The sequence below is a fragment of the Eublepharis macularius genome, chromosome 9 (genome assembly GCF_028583425.1).
Source record: "Eublepharis macularius isolate TG4126 chromosome 9, MPM_Emac_v1.0, whole genome shotgun sequence".
Taxonomy (NCBI): Eukaryota; Metazoa; Chordata; class Lepidosauria; order Squamata; family Eublepharidae; genus Eublepharis; species Eublepharis macularius.
Genome location: NC_072798.1, coordinates 35,490,727 through 35,507,700, shown reverse-complemented (window position 1 = coordinate 35,507,700; position 16,974 = coordinate 35,490,727). Strand labels below are relative to the sequence as shown.

Here is a 16,974-nt window from a genome sequence, read left to right as displayed (position 1 = left end):
AGGGCCAGAACCTACCTACTCCAAGGGGAAGGGGCAAAAGGCCAGTACCTCAGAGGGGTGGAGGGGGCAAGGAGAAACCAGCCAGCCCCACCCTCCAGGGGGAAGAGAGGGGGCTAAGCAGGCTGGAGGGAAAGGGACACAGCAGGGGGAAGGTGGGTCCAGCAGCAGCAGCAGCAACCCAAGCAGAGCCCTTACCTGGCAGGGAGAGGACGCCGCCGCTGCAGCCCAGAGCCACACCATGGCTAGAAGACAGCAGCCTGGCTCAGGAGTTGCTAGAAGCCAAGCCTCTCCAGGGGGGACTGCCACAGGCATTCTGGGGGAGGAGATGGGTAACCCCGCCCAGCATTGCTGAGCAGGCAGCGCAGAAGCTGGCTAAGGCAGCTCCTCGTGAGCATGGCCAGGCAAGCCCAATAGCACAGAGGCTGGCTGGGGCAGCTCCTTGTGAGCAAGGCCAAGGAGCCCTCAGCTGGGGATGGCTCGCACTCAACCCCACCCTGCCAGCAAGGCAAAAGAGCCCAGGAGGGATTAGTGGTTGGAGGGAAACACCTGGAGGAATGCACAGCTGGGCCCAGTCAGGAGAGGGAACAAGCCTGGAAGGAGGGCGGGGTGGAGAAGGGAAACCCTATAAAGGGTGGCTGGGAAGAGCTCTGGGGGGTGGGTTTGAGTAGGAGTGATGGAGCAGAGCGGGAGTGGAGAGAAGCCAAGGAAAAGGCAAGAAGGAGAGTGGAGGTTTGAAGGAGAGTCTTGGGAGGAAGAGATGGTGGAAGAGGCAGGGGGTAAGCAGGCCAGGTTGAGCAGGCCAGCGAGTGGATTGAGAGGGAGTCAGGGTGAGGTATACTGCCCCTCCTTCCACAGAGCAGGGTCCTGCAGAATCCCTGGCCCCCCTGTGATGTCAGGGGCAGACTGCCCAGTGCCACGCCCAGCGGCAGCTGCGGCAAGCCCTGACATAATGAACTCCCAAATCCCTTACTCATGTCATGATGACTTTAAAGAACAGAAATATTCCACCATCTCAGGTCCATTCTACACATAACAAGTGATTGCCATTTGGCAGGCATGAATCCCCTGTGAGAAATCAATTCTAAGGCACCGCAGGGCCCAATTCAGATCAGGACTGTGGCTCAGGAGGAGGAAGGCTCCAGCCTTTCTCCCCACACCATTTTCTTGACCCAAAATGGCCGTGAAGGCATTATTTGCACATACAGCACTCTAAGACTGGAGATCCTCCTTCCCCATACCCCAATCCTGATTCTAATTGGGCTTCTTTGGTGCTTTAGAATTGAGTATCCACAGGGAATTTGCAGCTGCCATATGGCTGCAAGTCCCCATAGCAATCTCACATTAATTGTAACATGAGGTTTAGGCCTCGGATTCATCATCTTGAGGGCAAAGGAAGAAAAGTCTTCTCTAGTGACTTGTTGCTGACATGCTTGCAAATGGATATGTCTGTCCACCTTCAAGTTTATCTACTACCTCAAAGCCATCCGTGCCTGTTTATTTAGAAGTAAAGCTTATTTCCCTGTAATTACACACAGAGTTGCAAGTCATACTGAATTCACTGGTGCTTCAATGGACTTAGAAGGATATAACTGTTGAAGGTGGCACTGTTTATCTCTTGTATTATTTTTCTTTGCCATTCAATCATCTCCTTATCCATGGCTAAGCATCTGACTAGTTTGCTCAGTTAACCATCTATAAGCTCACCCACCAACCTTATTTTTCATCATGGCAATTTATGAAACTATATGGACCATCCGTTTTCTCATAACTTTCAAGCAGTTATTATTTTGTACTTGCATAATAACTATGACAAACTGTGTTTGTGTGTGTAGAAGTCTGTACATTGCAAGGACTCTGGCATGGGCAGAGCCAGGCACCCCTGTGCCTTCTCCATTGCACTTATGGGCCTTCTGCTGGTGGAGACCCTGTCAGGGTTGGAGTTTGGGATTGCACCCATTGTTTTATTTGAAGACATGATAAGAACATGCGAAGCTGCCTTATACTGAGACAGGCCATAGGTTTATCAAGGATAGCATTGTCAACTCTGACTGGCAGCAGCTCTCTAGGGTCTCAGGCAGAGGGCTTTCACACCACCTACAACCTCAGCCTTTTTAGCTGGAGATGCCGAGGATTGAACCTGGTACCTTCTGCATGCAAAGCAGAGGCTCTGCCACTGAGCCACAGTGCCTCCACAAACATCCCTAAATGCAGTAGTTTATACTTCTCTTAGAAATGAATGGTAACCATTCAGTTACAAGAGAAGTAACTCCAATCCAGACCTCCATTACTGTGAAGGTTAAACCTGTCTTAGTGACCTCACTGTCTGGCAAAGCAGCTGGAATTTGTTCCCTCCCAGATGTTTTCCAGATTGCACCCAACCTTATCCTATGAGCATCTGTTGATGGTGCAAATAGCAGGGTTAGAAATATGGTGATAAATAAATAAATCCCACAGAACTTAGTGGGAGTCACTGAGAACTGAGCGATTCTCTATTGGCATAACCTTGTATGCATGTTGTCTCAATCGAAAACTCACATTTAGCTTCATTGATATGCAAGATAAAGCTCAAAGTCAGGAGAACTCTGCAGAAATTCATGTTCTTCCAAGTTCTATTTTTCTTCTAGATATAAGAGGCAGAAGACCTTTCCTTGTTCACTTTGCAGCACCTTCTGTGTTACCTAATGAATATGGGAGCAAAGTGTTCATCGTGAGAAATGCCAGTCCCAAATTATCTCACCTCCCACACCAGTGGCTTTCAAATGTTCTAGCTGCAGGGAGCCCTCATCACATTGACTTTTTCTGCTATGGAAACCCAGGGAACCACCATTTGTTGCAGAGGATCCTGAGATGTGTGCACACCCAGTTCATGGGTTGGGGGAGCAAACACTAGACCTGCTTGGCCTCACCGATACCACATGTGCACTGAGGGCATTACTGCGCTTGCAAATTTCAAGGAAAGATTGGCAGTAGGGGAGAAACTGTCAGTAAATTTATGCTTCTATCCTAAGCAGAGTTACTCCAGTCTAAGCCCATCGGTTTTCCTGCAGTCTCATGCACCATTATGGCCAGCCATTTTCTACATCCATCTTTCATGCTTCTGTGAGGAACAGCTGTTCTCAGATTTGGCAAGGAGCTCTGTAGCTGTGATTTGGGCTGGTTCTAATATGATCTGGAGTTTCCTATGAATGATTGGGACAAGGCAGTTCCATCCAGAGCCAGTTTGGTGTAGTGGTTAAGAGCACAGGACTCTAATCTGGACAGCAGGGTTTGATTCCCCACTGCTCCACTTGAAGCCAGCTGGGTGACCTTGGGCCACTGGGCCAGTCACAACTTCTAGGAGCTCTCTCACCCCCACCCATTTGCAGAGTGTTTGTTGTTGAGGGGATAATAATAATATATTTTGTAAACCGCTGGGTGTTAAGTTGTCCTGAAGGGTAGTATATAAATTGAATGTTGTTGTTGTTGTTGTTATTCCTTGACAGAAATATGGGAAATAGCTCCTCCATATTGTACAGGATAGGCTCAGACTGGAAACTGGGGAAACTCCTGTCATTTTCTCCAGCTGTTTCACCCCAGAAACTGAGCAGAAAAAGAGCTATAGAAGGAACCAGGAATTCATAGCTGTCTCTTCTCCAGCCCCAGAGCCCAAAGTTTCTTCCAAGAAGCCTGTATCAATGCTCCCCTCCTCCTTTCTGTCCTATTTCAATCACAGGCTCTGAAGTAAGGAGGTTGCTATCTTATACTTTTGTAAGCAAAACTGCTAGAGTTTTTTTGTAAGCAAAACTACTATATAGTTTGTTTACTTGCTAAGGAGAACATATGCTCTATTCAATAGGTGATTTTCTGTTTCTGTATTTATTTTTTGTATATTTAAATTTGTATTACAAACAAAAAAGAAGTAATATAGAATGATAAAGAATAATTTTATTCCCATTGTTTTACAAAGTAATTCTTATAGTCTCTATATTAAAGAGTTCCTCCATACATATTCTTTGTAACAAGTTTAAAAAATGGTTGAATATTATCCTGAAATCTCATGTTCCAATAATCAATAAAATCCATTTTTCTACGTACATGTCAGCTAATTCATTTTTTTAACGATCTTTTAAAGTATGTCAAGTTAGACATAAAAGCAGTTGCCAAATTCTTCTAAGAGACTCTACTAAAGGAAGAGGGATCTGGTTTTTCCAAAGAAGATGATATACAATTTAGCAGTAGGTAACAAATCCATTAATTCCCAGAAGGACCCTATTACATTTCTGATTTTGTCTACAGTTCCTTGCCAGAAACGTTTAATCCTGGGACAAAGCCAAAAGACATTTAACAAGTTTATGTGGCCATTTCCACAATGCCAACTGTTTTTTCCTGTATTTAAGTAGCAAAAAGACCACCCAGAAGATGCTGTGAGAGAGTTATGTGGTCACATCAGATGCAGCATAGCATCCTGGATTTGCAGCCACTGTCAAAGGCCCAGAATCCAGGAAGGACCCCACTGTGCCACAAAGCGTAAAGACATTCGAGTCTGTGTGGAAGAAACGCTGGTTTGTCAGAACGAGCAGAAAGGGAGTCACGTGGTCCATCATCTTCTTGAATAAGCTCTCTTATAATAATACGCAGTTCACCAAATAGATAGGGGGGAAACACATGATTAAAAAAACAACTGACCTTGCCGTAATCATCATAGCTTCTTTAGCTGAAATGAGAGGCATCTTTGGAGATGCTGGAGAGCCAGACCTCTTGGTCCATATTCACTGCCTGCTGAACGTCTTCACAGACCATAGGAGTTGGCCAATCCCCCAGTCTCCAAATCTCCCCTTTTGTGGATGAAAATGTTACTTTGCATGCAAAGGGTGTGCTCTCTCCCTTTGTGTGTATGTGTCCACTTCTGAATTTTATTTGTCTTTCATTTCCTCTTCTGAGAAATATGCACAACTTCACTTCTCAAACAGAAGAAGGAAGTTGCTTTGTTTCCATTGATTGCACAACTTCATTCTTTGGAAAAAGGATGAAATGTTTTTTTTATATTGGCAACAGAGCTCCTCTTGTAGCTCCTCACCTCCCATCAGCTTGTCCTAAGTGCTGATCACATATCTCGTAGGCATACAGTCTAGGGTGTCAAGCTGGCATGGAGAAAAATGTCCCTTTAACAGAGGCTTAATATGTGGAGATGGGCAGCTGAAGCTTTTCATGGCCTGGGGTAAATAATATCACCTGTTAAATAACATCCCATCAAACTTTTTTAAAAGAACAGGACATTTTTTTCTCAAGGCCAGCTGTCAACTTCATCTCTCAAGTCCTTGACCTTGTCTCCAGCAGTATTTCCTTTCCCTCTTCCTTTTGTCCCCCCCCCCTCCCCACGCAGGTCTATAGTTTTGTCTGTCCAGCCAGATCTTGCAAAGGGGTAGCCCTGTTAGCGTGTTGTAGCAAAACAAAACAACCTTTCCTTCTTTTCCTCTTAATTGCTTTCCCTCTTTTTAACATTTTTTCTCCTTCATTTTGCTCTCTTCCTTTCATAACCTACCTTCATTTTTCTCTTTCACCTTCTAATTTTTCTGCCCCTCCCCCTTCTCATTCCTATCCTGGTTGGCAACTCAGAATATATTTGATGGTAGTATAGCAGCAAACCTTTGTTAATATTATGAACAGAAAGGGAAGTTAAGGTTGCCAACCTCTAGGTGTGGTCTGGCGATCTCCTAGAATTACAACAAATCTCCAGATGATGGAGATCCATTCTTCTGGAGGAAATAGCAGTGTCAGAAGGAAATTTCTCCGTCATTTTGGTGTCAGCAGTGGGATGGAAAAGGACACTGCACTTTTCAAACAGTTGTGACCCAGGAAGGACACTTCCTAGAAGAATGACAGAGAAATTTCTTTTACCCATCCAGGGGTTCTTTGGAAGGGGTCCAAATGAAGAGGCAGGACAATATTGAAAATGTCTCTTCATTAGCAATGATGGTACATTGACGATATATTTTTTCTTTTTGATGAGTATTCAGTGGTAAGTAAGTTTTGTGAATGGATCAATACCCTGGATCCAAATATTCAACTTACCTGGCAGAGCAACCAACAAGAAATTAATTTCTTAGATATTACGGTCTTCAGAAGTGGTGACAATCGGGCACAAATACGTCCTTACAGAAAGAAAACTGATAGGAATTCATATTTGTACTATGGTTCTTTCCATCCAGCCCATCTAAGGAATAACATTCCTTATGGCCAATTACTTAGACTAAAACGTAATTCTACCAGTGAGTATGACTACAAGAGGGCCAGTATGGTCTTACAGAGATCCTTTGAACAGAGGGGCTACCCCAATAAAATATTGTCGGCAGCACAGTCCAGAGCATTAGCTGTACCTAGGGACAGCCTTTTTGAAGACAGGACAAGAACTAGGGAGGATAGATTATGATGGGAGATGGACTATACCCCTTTAGCTAAGTCTTTGCATAGAGTCATTTGTCAACACTGATCTTTAGTGTCTGACATACAGGGTTGTGAATTGCCACCCTCCGTGGGCTATAGGAGGACCCGTAATATTAAAGACAAGAACTAGGGAGGATAGATTATGATGGGAGATGGACTATACCCCTTTAGCTAAGTCTTTGCATAGAGTCATTTGTCGACACTGGTCTTTAGTGTCTGACATACAGGGTTGTGAATTGCCACCCTCCATGGGCTATAGGAGGACCCGTAATATTAAAGACATGTTAGTCCATTCGGTCTTTGTTAGGACCCCAACTACACAAGGAATACCCATGGGTAACTTTAAATGCGGGCATTGCTCTATATGTAAATTGATTTTGGAGGGGGATCATATAGACGTACCATCAGTGGGGAAGAGTATACCTATCAGGCATTTTGGAACTTGCCAGTCTGCAGGGGTTGTGTATCTCATTGCATGCCCACGTGCCAAATTGTATGTGGGCAATACTACTAGACCTCTACGTAGCCGGATCCTTGAACACATCTCCAAGGTCCGGAATAACGTATTAGAAGCCCCTTTAACACAGCATTTTTTGGATTCGGACCATAATATATGGGACATCTAAGTAGCTATTTTGTTTGTTGGATGAAAAGGCTCAAGCCAGTGTGCTGTCAGAGATTTGCTCAGGAAAGAAGCCCAGTGATTTTTTCATTGAACACCTTGAAGCCGCATGGCTTGAATAATGAGTTAGCATTAAATTGCTCTCTAGGCTGAATAAGCTGTGGGGCGTTACTGCAACTTTAACTTGAACAGGATGGGCTTCTCTATATAAGCTAATTAGAAGCCTAAGGAGGTACGCATGATCACTGTATCTGCATCACTCTCCCGGTGCTATGAGGGAATGGACATTTGAGATAATTAATCTCCATATGGGTAAGCATGGCAACATGAATTTTACTTTTGTATTTAATATTCATTGTATGTGATTGATGCCATTACTGTATTGTGTATGAATGCTATAGTGATCCTCTGCCTGCCCCTGAGGAAGTCGGAAGACGAAATCTGGCATTGCAGCCGGCCCCCAGTTTGGGCTACTACCCTTCAGGATCTCTCATGTGGAATATTGAAGAAAACCTATAAGCAAGAAAGAAGAACTTAATGAGATTTGTACTCTCTAAAAAGCACAGTACTTACCTGTTATTGGATTGGGAGTTGGCATCCTGCTTCCTTGGAATGTATGGGAGGGGAATATGTGATCCTTGTTCTTAGAACTTTGTATTTTGTATTTAATATATGATCTTGTTGTATGAATTGCACGTTGTAAATGTATATGAATTTGGGAGCTCTAGCACTTTAAATAGATTATATTACTGTTTCTTTAATCCCCGGTGGTGTTCTTTTCCACTCTGCTTTTGAACCTCCAGGTGGTGGCTGGAGATCTCCTTGGAACTGCAGTTGATCTCCAGACTACAGAGATCAGTTCCTCTGGAGAAAATAGTTTCGCGTGTTGGTCTGTAGTAAAAGAGCAAGATTCAGATCTCTGGACATCTAGTTGGTCTCCAAGGTGTTATCGGACCCGAATACTGGAGAAAATGACTACTTTGGAGTCGCACATGTACACATACACCGTTTGAATAATGAATAAGCAGGTTTTTTCCTGCCCAAAGAGTTGCAGCAATGCAACAGCAAGAGCAATCAGCCTCTTCTGGTAAACTGTAGGCAAAGTGAGATTTGTAACCAATGTTATACCCCACCTTTCTTCCTAATGGTGACCCTAAGTGGCTACCATTGTTCTTTTGTCCTCCATTTTGTCATCACAACAACCCTGTGGAGTCAGTCTGGCTGTGTGTCTGTGACTGGCTCAAAATCACCCAGGAACCTTCCATGGCAGATTAGGGATTCAAGCATTACAGACACTTGAGAGGTGGCTCAAAGGCTCACTCATTACACATCATGAAGATAACCTGGTCCGGGTTGCTTTGATTCTCCTCATTTCTGGCACTGCAGCTCCCATCATCCCGAGGCTGGTAGCCAGTTTTCAAACAAGTAGCATTTTTTCTGTGTTATACCTGCCACAAACAGAGACCCTTAACTTCCATTACAAATAGCACCGAGCTAGGGGGCAGGGGCTGGAGATATCAGCCAGGATATTGTGATACTTTTCATTTTTGACCCTGGAATTAGCTAGCACAATCACCCTGAAGATGGTGGCCAATTTTGAGATTCCTAGCTTTACTTTCCGTTGAGTTGTGCTTGTCCCAAACAGCTAGATGGCCAGACACACTGATTCTTTTATTATTATGGATTCATGGAAGCCATGTTTTGTTATGATTTTTGTTGAGGATAGGGATGCCATTCCCCCACTGGGGGCGACGGATCCCCCACTCCTACCCTCTCCCCCCTACCTCTACTTACCTGGCCAGCAAGGGAAGAAAGGTGGGGGGAATGATGTCACCTCTGAGAGTTATGTTTGGGGTTCAAATTGGCTCACTGAAAAGCGCAGGAGTGCTACCATGGCTGCACGATGATGTCACTTCCTGGAAATAACATCATTGCATAGGCATGGGAGCATGCGTACAAGTAGCACCCAGGAACACCGAAAACGTAAGCACCAGGTCCCCCCTCCCATCGGGAGGGTAGGAATGCCTGGTATCCCTAGTTGGGGGATCATATGTGGGGGGAGGTGGAATCTTTGTCTGGGGGCCCATGGTGGCTCTTGGAAGCCCAGTAGGCTTACGTTGATGGACAGGAGCAGAATAGACCATGCACTCTCCTGTCAGCCCAACCCAACTCCCCACCACTTAACTTGGTAAGTGTGTGGCTACAGGGCCGGCCCCAGTGTTTCTGGCACCTGAGGTGAGAAACCTGTTCTGTGCATGTGCGCTCCATGCACATGAGCTCCAGCCCTGTGCGATGACATCACTTGTGATGTCATCATGCAGGAGCATTCCCCTCGCCTGAGGTGGGTGGCAGCAGCAAAGGGGCGGAGAGGCAAGTGGGGACTCGCCTCCCCGCTCGCTGCCGCACCTCTGGGGCAATGATATCACTTGTGACGTCATCATGAAGGAGCGTCCCCCTCGCCTGAGGTGGGCAGCAGCAGCAAAGAGGTGAATAGGAGAGTGGGGACTCACCTCCCTGCTTGCTGCTGCGCCTCTGGGGCGCCCGGTTCACCGGGAGCTGAGCCGAGGCAGGCAGCAGCAGCGAAGCGGCAGAGAGGCAAGTGGCACAGCCCACTTCCCCATTTGCCTCCCTGCTTGCTGCCGTGTCGCCGGGGCGCCCGGCTCGCTGGGAGCTGAGCCAAGGCGGGCAACAACAGTGAAGGGGCAGAGAGGCGAGCGGGGATGGCGCCTCCTTCTAAGTTCAGCGCTCGAGGCAATTGCCCCCATCGCCTCAATTGACGTGCCGGCCCTGTGTGGCTAGTAACCCCACAGAGTTCTTCCTCTTGTAGTGACTACAACATCTGTCAATGTGGACAAAGGAAGTGAGTATTCATGTATTTTCCAGGAAGTTATTAGCCCTGTGCAGATAATCCATACGTAGAGGGGGGATGTGGGATCGTGGCTGCTGACTCTGTGCAGCTGAACCTTCCATACACTGACTGGCTCTTCTGCCCAGAGTCTAAAAGTGTGCAAGCAGTACATGCATAAGCTCCTGCACTTTTGCACTGTTCATCATACATATTTCATGGCTTGTAGGCCATGTAGTGTCTGTGCAGATGAGCAGATCAGTACCTGGCTATTGGGAGGCAGGCTGCAGGGGGGGCGGGTGAACCTTCTCCTCCAACCAGGTATTGGTAATCTGCAGGGTGGCTCTCTTTGCAACTCTCATTTTCTAGGAACTGTACATGGAAAAGACCTTACTCCTACATCCAATTGTTGATGAGTTGTGGCATATGCATGGGGAGTCTCAGCGCAGAGCTTGCACACTTTCTCACCTCTGCCTTCCCAGCAGGAATGCTGCAATTTTTGTGTTGGATGTGTTTGACAGTCTGTTTGAATGCAATGATCAGAGAGGAGCTGAGTACATCTGGTCTGTATGTGCAAAATGCTGCAGTTCCAAGCAGGTCGTCAATTAGTAACTAAGGACTACTTAGATGAACACTGGTGGGTAGGTGTTGTTGTTGTTTTAAAGCACAGCATCATTTAACTATGGCACATCCATGCAGTAAGCCATCACTCCGACTGGGTAGCTTTTGCATTGTCATGTTTAATTGCTTATGCTTTTTTCCAGCATTGGTTCGGCTCTGTAAATGATTTCTGCTTGTTTTCAAACTTCTGCAATCCATACCCTATTGCATTGTTTATTAAATGTCACAGCCTTTGATGGCATCAACTCATGTCGGGTGTAATCCATCTTGAGCCTCTGTGAGAAAGATGGACTATAAATAATATAAATAAATAAATATATAAAATTAAATCTCTCCTGAATTTTTCAGGTAATTCCTATCACGTTGTTGTGATCTACTTTTCTAATGATTTATTGCTGTAATGATGGAAGTGCCAACTTTCTTTTTAAAAATAAGTCTCTTGCTCTTCCCCTTGCAGCATTACAAAGGGAAATACACTGCCTTCCAGCGACATGACAAGAATAATGGCAACCACAACTATAGGAAAAGCCAGCTTTGCTACATTGCACTGTTAGGAAGGAATGCAGTGGAACAGCATGTCAAACAGCTGGGAACCAGTCAACGAACAGTTGAAACAATCATTGAAAAATCGGATTCTCCTCTGTGATTGGCAAACATGATGTGAGCCAAACTGGTGGGTGTTCAAGCATCCCTATTTTTCCCAACATTCAGCAGTGGATTCAAAACATGATGAACGCTTGCGTACTGCCTGACCTCTCTTTCCAACATTGTAAGTGAGTCTAGATGTACGCGTATTTCTTCACTGTAAAAGGGCAAACAGAGAACATTATGAAAGGCAGGCTAATTAGTTGTGGAATTAAATTTGCATGGATTATAAGGGCCAGCGGCTTTGCAATTAGGAGCAGGAAGCATTCAGCAACTCCTGCTGGCGTTGGTGCCAGCCAAAGGTTATTCAAGCAGTAACAAACTCTCTTCCTTCTTCCTTAACAAAACCCATGGGGGAACGAGGCCTTCTCTTATACCTGAGCTCCCCCCAAAGTGCCTAGCACGCTTAATGGCACTGCGGAGTTAATAAATAAAAGCCTTGTGGAGAAAGTGCACACAGTGTCAAACCCTCCTACAGACTGAACAGGCAGTTTATGAATATGGTGATATCATAAACCCCTTCCCCTTGAGTGCCCTGAACACAAGACATGCTGCCTGGATAGGCAGAACGGTTCCCTATCAGGCTGGAGTTGGAAAATTACTGGAACGTGGGTCATGATGAGGCAAGACTGGTTTGCTGCCCCATACCCTGGAACTGTGCAAAGACTTAAGACAAAAGGGGTCTTCCAGGAGTTCCTGAGTTAATCTCATCCACACCCTTCCATATTTCCCTCATCCACTTCCTAATCAGTTTTATTCAAGGACCTGATAACTCTTCCCTTCTACTAATTGCGAGTCATCTATCACCATTTTCACCTACAGTTCCTCCCAGATATGCACAATCATATCTTTCCCAACTCCTTGTCTACCTCCAGAGGAAGCCATTAAGCTATTGTTTTGGGGGCAAAAGGTGTAATCCTGCCCTAGGGTACATTTTGCACTGTAATTGGGCTGCCCTCTGCCATAGCTATATATGTGTTCCTTGGATCCACTTGCACACCCTGAGACTCGCGTCTGAGCCTTCTTCTTGCTGCAAAGCACTGGTTCAAGCTGCTACTCTCTTAAGGACATCCTCTATCTCCTAGACTGGTAAATATCGCCCTTCCCCCAAAGCCCTTTTTCCTCACTGCCTTCCTAGATAGTTGTGTGTGTTTGTTGTATGCTTGCTGTGTGTTTGCCTTGTTATTCCCCTTTAATAAAAACCATTCCTGTTGAACACCTGCCTGTTTATTAGAAAGTACTTTTAGGGAATCATCCTGGTATAGATTGGTGGAGATTTTGCTAGCTACCCCCTCTTGCTGCATCGCCTAGTGTGCTAATTCCCCCAATTTGCAAGGAGACCCCGCCCCCGCCTATTTAAGTAACAATAGTCCTTGATCTGGCAAATCACTTAGTACCTTTATGACTAAGAATATGACACGTCCCACACGTTTCTACAAGATTAGCCATGTGGTTTCCTGAAAGTGGCCCATTGAAGGATATGAAGGGAATTTTTACAGGTACCTTCCTTCCAAAGTGCAGGTTTGCAGCAGAGAATCTGATATAGAAACTAATCCGATAGTTTTAATGAAATGCATTTTTAAAAAAAAATAGAAAAGAAATGCATGTTTCCTTCCCAGCTAGCATTTCCCTTGCTGCTGAAAATGCTGTAGGTGCATCTCGTACATGTACCCTCTGGACAGTGCCTGTGGTGTCAGCAGTTAGAAGAGCGACAGTGTCCATCTCACTGTACTTGTACACTGTGCGTGCTGGGTTTTTTAAGAGGCGAGTGTAAGAGGTGTGCTCCTTGATTTTTCAAAAGACTTCAAAGGCTAAGTGGTGATTCTTCATGGAACTTTTATAAAGCACGAGGGACAAAATACTTCTCTGCCCTGCAAACAAGTTTCTCTTTGTATGTCTTCCTTTATAGAACATATATTAACACCCTCCTGCAGCAAGTCACAGATTCTGGACTTTTGGGCACAGGCGATTTTTGCCGCTCTTGGCCTCGTACTTCTTTGGGTTTCCTTATGAACTGAGGACACTGACTCCCCCTTCAGATTTCAAAGTGGCGTTTCAAGGATTCTCTTCCAAACGTTCTGCAGCAGTGCCTGGGATTCGGAAGAAAACCCAGAGAGAGGTACGAGGCCTAAAGTGGCAAAAGTTGCCTGTGCAAAAAAGGCCCATATGATCATCAGCAAACTACTTCTCCCTGGCCTGCTGATAGCGTGACACATAATTGACATGCGGCTTTTTCTAAGGCTTCTGGGCATGCCTGCTTGTGATAACTACTGCATGTGTAAATTGGAGGTGGGAGGCAATAATCTGACAAGTACATTTCATACTTAGCACACAGTTAATTACCATAATTTTAAATTTATTACTCTGCTAAATAGTCTCTCTCTTTCCCTCCTTGTTTGGGAATAAATACAAACAACAGAAAAGGAAGAGAGATCATAAAAAACACCGCTCTCATTCTTCCTTGGAGGAAATTGCCTAAAAATGGTTAAAAGGCTACATTTCCCGTGAGCCTGTCCTTTAAAGAGGCAGACCCTATTCTCTGTTGCCAATACAGGCATTCCTGTTCTGCTGTACCAGCACAGCTACAGTAAATGTGTTTCCCTTTGTAGATGCTACAACAGTCTTCTTTTGGGGTGTGCCTAAAATGATGCTCACTTCTGTCTATCTGAGGATGGTCAATTAAAATTCATGTGAGGGCTGGGATTCCCCCAGATGTGTGAGTTTCAAAACTCAAATATCCTTTCAGCAATCCTGATCTCTCCCCTGCTGTGCATGCAGAGGGCACTGCAGGCTGTGAGAGTAAACAGAAGAATCCAGATTCGGAGAGCCACCCTAATTTCTTCTCACGTCTTTAAAGGGAACTGGGGTGTGTGGCAGGGGCTGCTAGACATGATATGGTTGTATGGATTGCTGAGTTTCACTTCTCTCCCTCTGCACATCAACTTCCTTTTTCCTGGGAAATCTTTACCATGTAACACAGATGTCAGCACGTCATGGCAAGGCCCTCCTCTTCTAAGAAATTCATGTCTGAAGCAACCTTGAATTCCCTGAATGGATGGATGTAGGTTTGTGATGCATCGAGAAAATCATTCTCTCTCTCTCTCTCTCTCACACACACACACACACACACACACACACCTCCTTCTCTATCAGTGAATGGTTTAGAAAACTATTCTGGTACCACACAGTCCAAAGGTCCAATCTGAGTTTCTCCTAAATGTAGTCTGAGTAATCCAATGATGTATACAATGTTGTGCCTAGGAAGAGGATTTTTTTATTATTAGATGTAGCTTTTTGCATTACTAACAGTACAATCCTAAACTGAGTTATGCCCTTCTAAATCCATTGAAGTAAATGTGCTTAGAAGGGTGTAACTGTTTAGATTGTGCTGCAAGATGAATAACTAAAGATTTTAAAAGGATTTTTTAAAAAAATATTAATTTTTTCAAGAGCCTCATATTATTAACCAATATACAAATTTCTGAGACACTTGAAGAAATTAATAGTCAACATTTTTACATGAATAAAATAAAATCCCTTTAAATTTGTTATTAATAATATAATTGTTATTAATAATATAATTGCTAGCTCACTGGTACCTAAAAATGGTTGACAGAGCTTGGAAAATTCTTTCAGTAGCTTGAAGTATTATGTATTTTCACCAACTAGTCAAGAAATAAGTCAAACCTACTAAGTTATGTCTTACATGCTAAATGCTATAGGAAAGTATGGAGAAATCATCAGAAATTTATCATTATTGCTGACTGTTGAATGACTTTCCCTTCATACTGAAGCAGAACGAGCCATTGAAGATCACGGTCCTTTCACTGTTTGTGTTGGGCTGGTGCTGTAGACCGTGTAGTCATCTTGCCAGGTGATGTGCAGTTTCCACGGGAAGATGTGCTTTGGGAAGATGGGCCTATTCTGGCACTGCAGCACCATGAGTTTCACATCCTCGTCAGAGATTAAACGGATCAGGTCACCCTCTGCATCCCGATAATTCAGGGCAATATCATCACGCCCAAACTCTCTTCTGGAGAAGGAAAAACACATTGATCCTTAAGCTGAAAATCACGCCTAATAAAATGTTACATGCCCTGCTCCCATGCCCTCTATGTGTTTGTCCTCGTAATTTATGTCAAATTGCACGTGTTAACGGACATGCATTTTCAGCCACACTTGGGAGTCTCCTTTTGTCTGCACTGATGTGTGGACTCATTGTTGTGATGCTATCCCATGATTCTTTTCAGTTTAGAGCATGCTTGTTACTTTCACCTAAATCAGTAGTTTTAGAACGGTGCTTTAGCATTTGGCCACAAGGTGGGGTATGTCAGATTTGTCCCTTCTTTGGCCGTTTTCACATGTCTCCGCATAGTGCTAAACTCATGGAACTAGGGCGTCTTCATGGCATGATTTCTGACGTCACTACACCATGAAAACGAAATCGTGGCACGATGATGTTAGAAATTGTGCCATGAAGATGCCCTCGTTCCATGAGTTTAGCGCTATGCCAAGATGTGTCAAAACGGTCTTTGTGTCTTTAAGACAGCATAAATGGCAATTAAAAAACTAAACATTTATATGCAAATATTTGGCTGAATGAACAAACATGCTTGCTTACATATGCTTACATATGATAGCATATATGCCTAACTGGACCAATGCAGAGATACGCCAAGATTAAAAGTACTGATAAAGGCAGTGAGGAAAGGGAAGGACAAAGATTAGGCAAAAAGATGCTGCACTAAAAGTTAGCATTAATGAGCAGGCTTAGCAACTGATCTGTTTAATGAAGTGCTAAGTGTGGCATTCAGAACTGAAAGGGAAGGGCACATCGGATATGGTATTAAGTAAGAATGAGACACGCTAATAGCAGCGTGAGCAAGACCTGCAAAGGAGATAGCGCTGGCATGACAAATTAAGTCACTACGCACTGTTACAAGTTCCCATAGGAGAAGAGCATAACCAGCTTCGGGGAACAGAACTCCCCACTTGTTAGGAAGGGAAAAAACAAAATCTTTCAATCACATCTATTTAAGGAATCAGGGAAACAATCGGCCTGCAAGCAGAACACGGCCTTTCCAGATACCGTTACAGAGGTGATGGGCATTTCAGGAAAAGTATCCCAAAGGGGAGGGGCATCTCCCTAGCGCACTGGGGGCAGGAACACGAACACTTCCAGTGTTTTCTGAGGGTGAGCTCCTCTGCTTATGCTTTTACCTCATTAGTTCCATGAGGTCTTGGAACAGCGGGGTGCTGCTCAAGTCCTCATCCACCGATATGTCCCTACCAAAGGAAAGAACAAGATCAGCTAACAGGAAACCTGGACACTGGGACAGAAGAGATGGTAGGAAATCAGTGATTGGAATCCCCACCACCACCACCACCACCACCACCACCACCAGTTAAAAATGTCAAGGGAAACACTGGAAGGGGGCACCAGGGTTGAGCAAGCAAGAAAGGAAGGGTTAACATATCCTCCTTGTGTGATTTTGTAATCCCCCCCCCCACATACACACACACTGTTAGTTATTAGCTCTTCAATGGGTTCAGTTTTTATTAGCGAAACCACACCGGGTTTTTTTGTGTGTGTGTGTGTGTGTGTGTGTGTGTGTGTGTGTGTGTGTGTGTGTGTGTGTGTGTGTGTGTGTGTGTGTGAGAGAGAGAGAGAGAGAGAGAGAGAGAGAGAGAGAGAGAGAGACCCTTTCCTCCTGCTGCACACCCCCGATTTGTCCCTTCTTTGTGTCTTAAGGACAGCATAAATTGCCAATTTGTTTTTTTAAAAAAAATCTAAACATTTAAATGCAAATATTTGTCT

At 44.6% G+C, this 16,974-nt stretch overlaps 2 protein-coding genes across 8 annotated transcripts in view; both read right to left on the bottom strand.

Annotated features, from left to right (window-relative positions):
* Positions 1 to 2,612, bottom strand: part of CSF2RB (colony stimulating factor 2 receptor subunit beta) — a 28,623-nt gene extending 26,011 nt beyond the window's left edge. Inside the window, exon 1 of the mRNA XM_054987733.1 lies at positions 2,536 to 2,612. Within this exon, the coding sequence (XP_054843708.1) occupies positions 2,536 to 2,596 (61 nt within the window). The 5' untranslated portion in view covers positions 2,597 to 2,612. The remainder of the gene's footprint in view (positions 1 to 2,535) is intronic.
* An 11,738-nt stretch (positions 2,613 to 14,350) lies between these two features.
* The window catches only part of NCF4 (neutrophil cytosolic factor 4), a 57,585-nt gene continuing 54,961 nt past the window's right edge, over positions 14,351 to 16,974 (bottom strand). For 3 of the 7 annotated variants that reach the window (XM_054988765.1, XM_054988768.1, XM_054988767.1), the window contains exons 9-10: positions 16,377 to 16,442; positions 14,352 to 15,189 (exon numbers count right to left, since the gene is read on the bottom strand). In XM_054988765.1, the coding sequence (XP_054844740.1) occupies positions 14,970 to 15,189; positions 16,377 to 16,442 (286 nt within the window). In that variant the 3' untranslated portion in view covers positions 14,352 to 14,969. Of the gene's footprint in view, positions 15,190 to 16,376; positions 16,443 to 16,974 lie in introns of all 7 variants that reach the window. The other 4 variants (XM_054988769.1, XM_054988770.1, XM_054988771.1 and 1 more) reach the window with 2 other exon arrangements.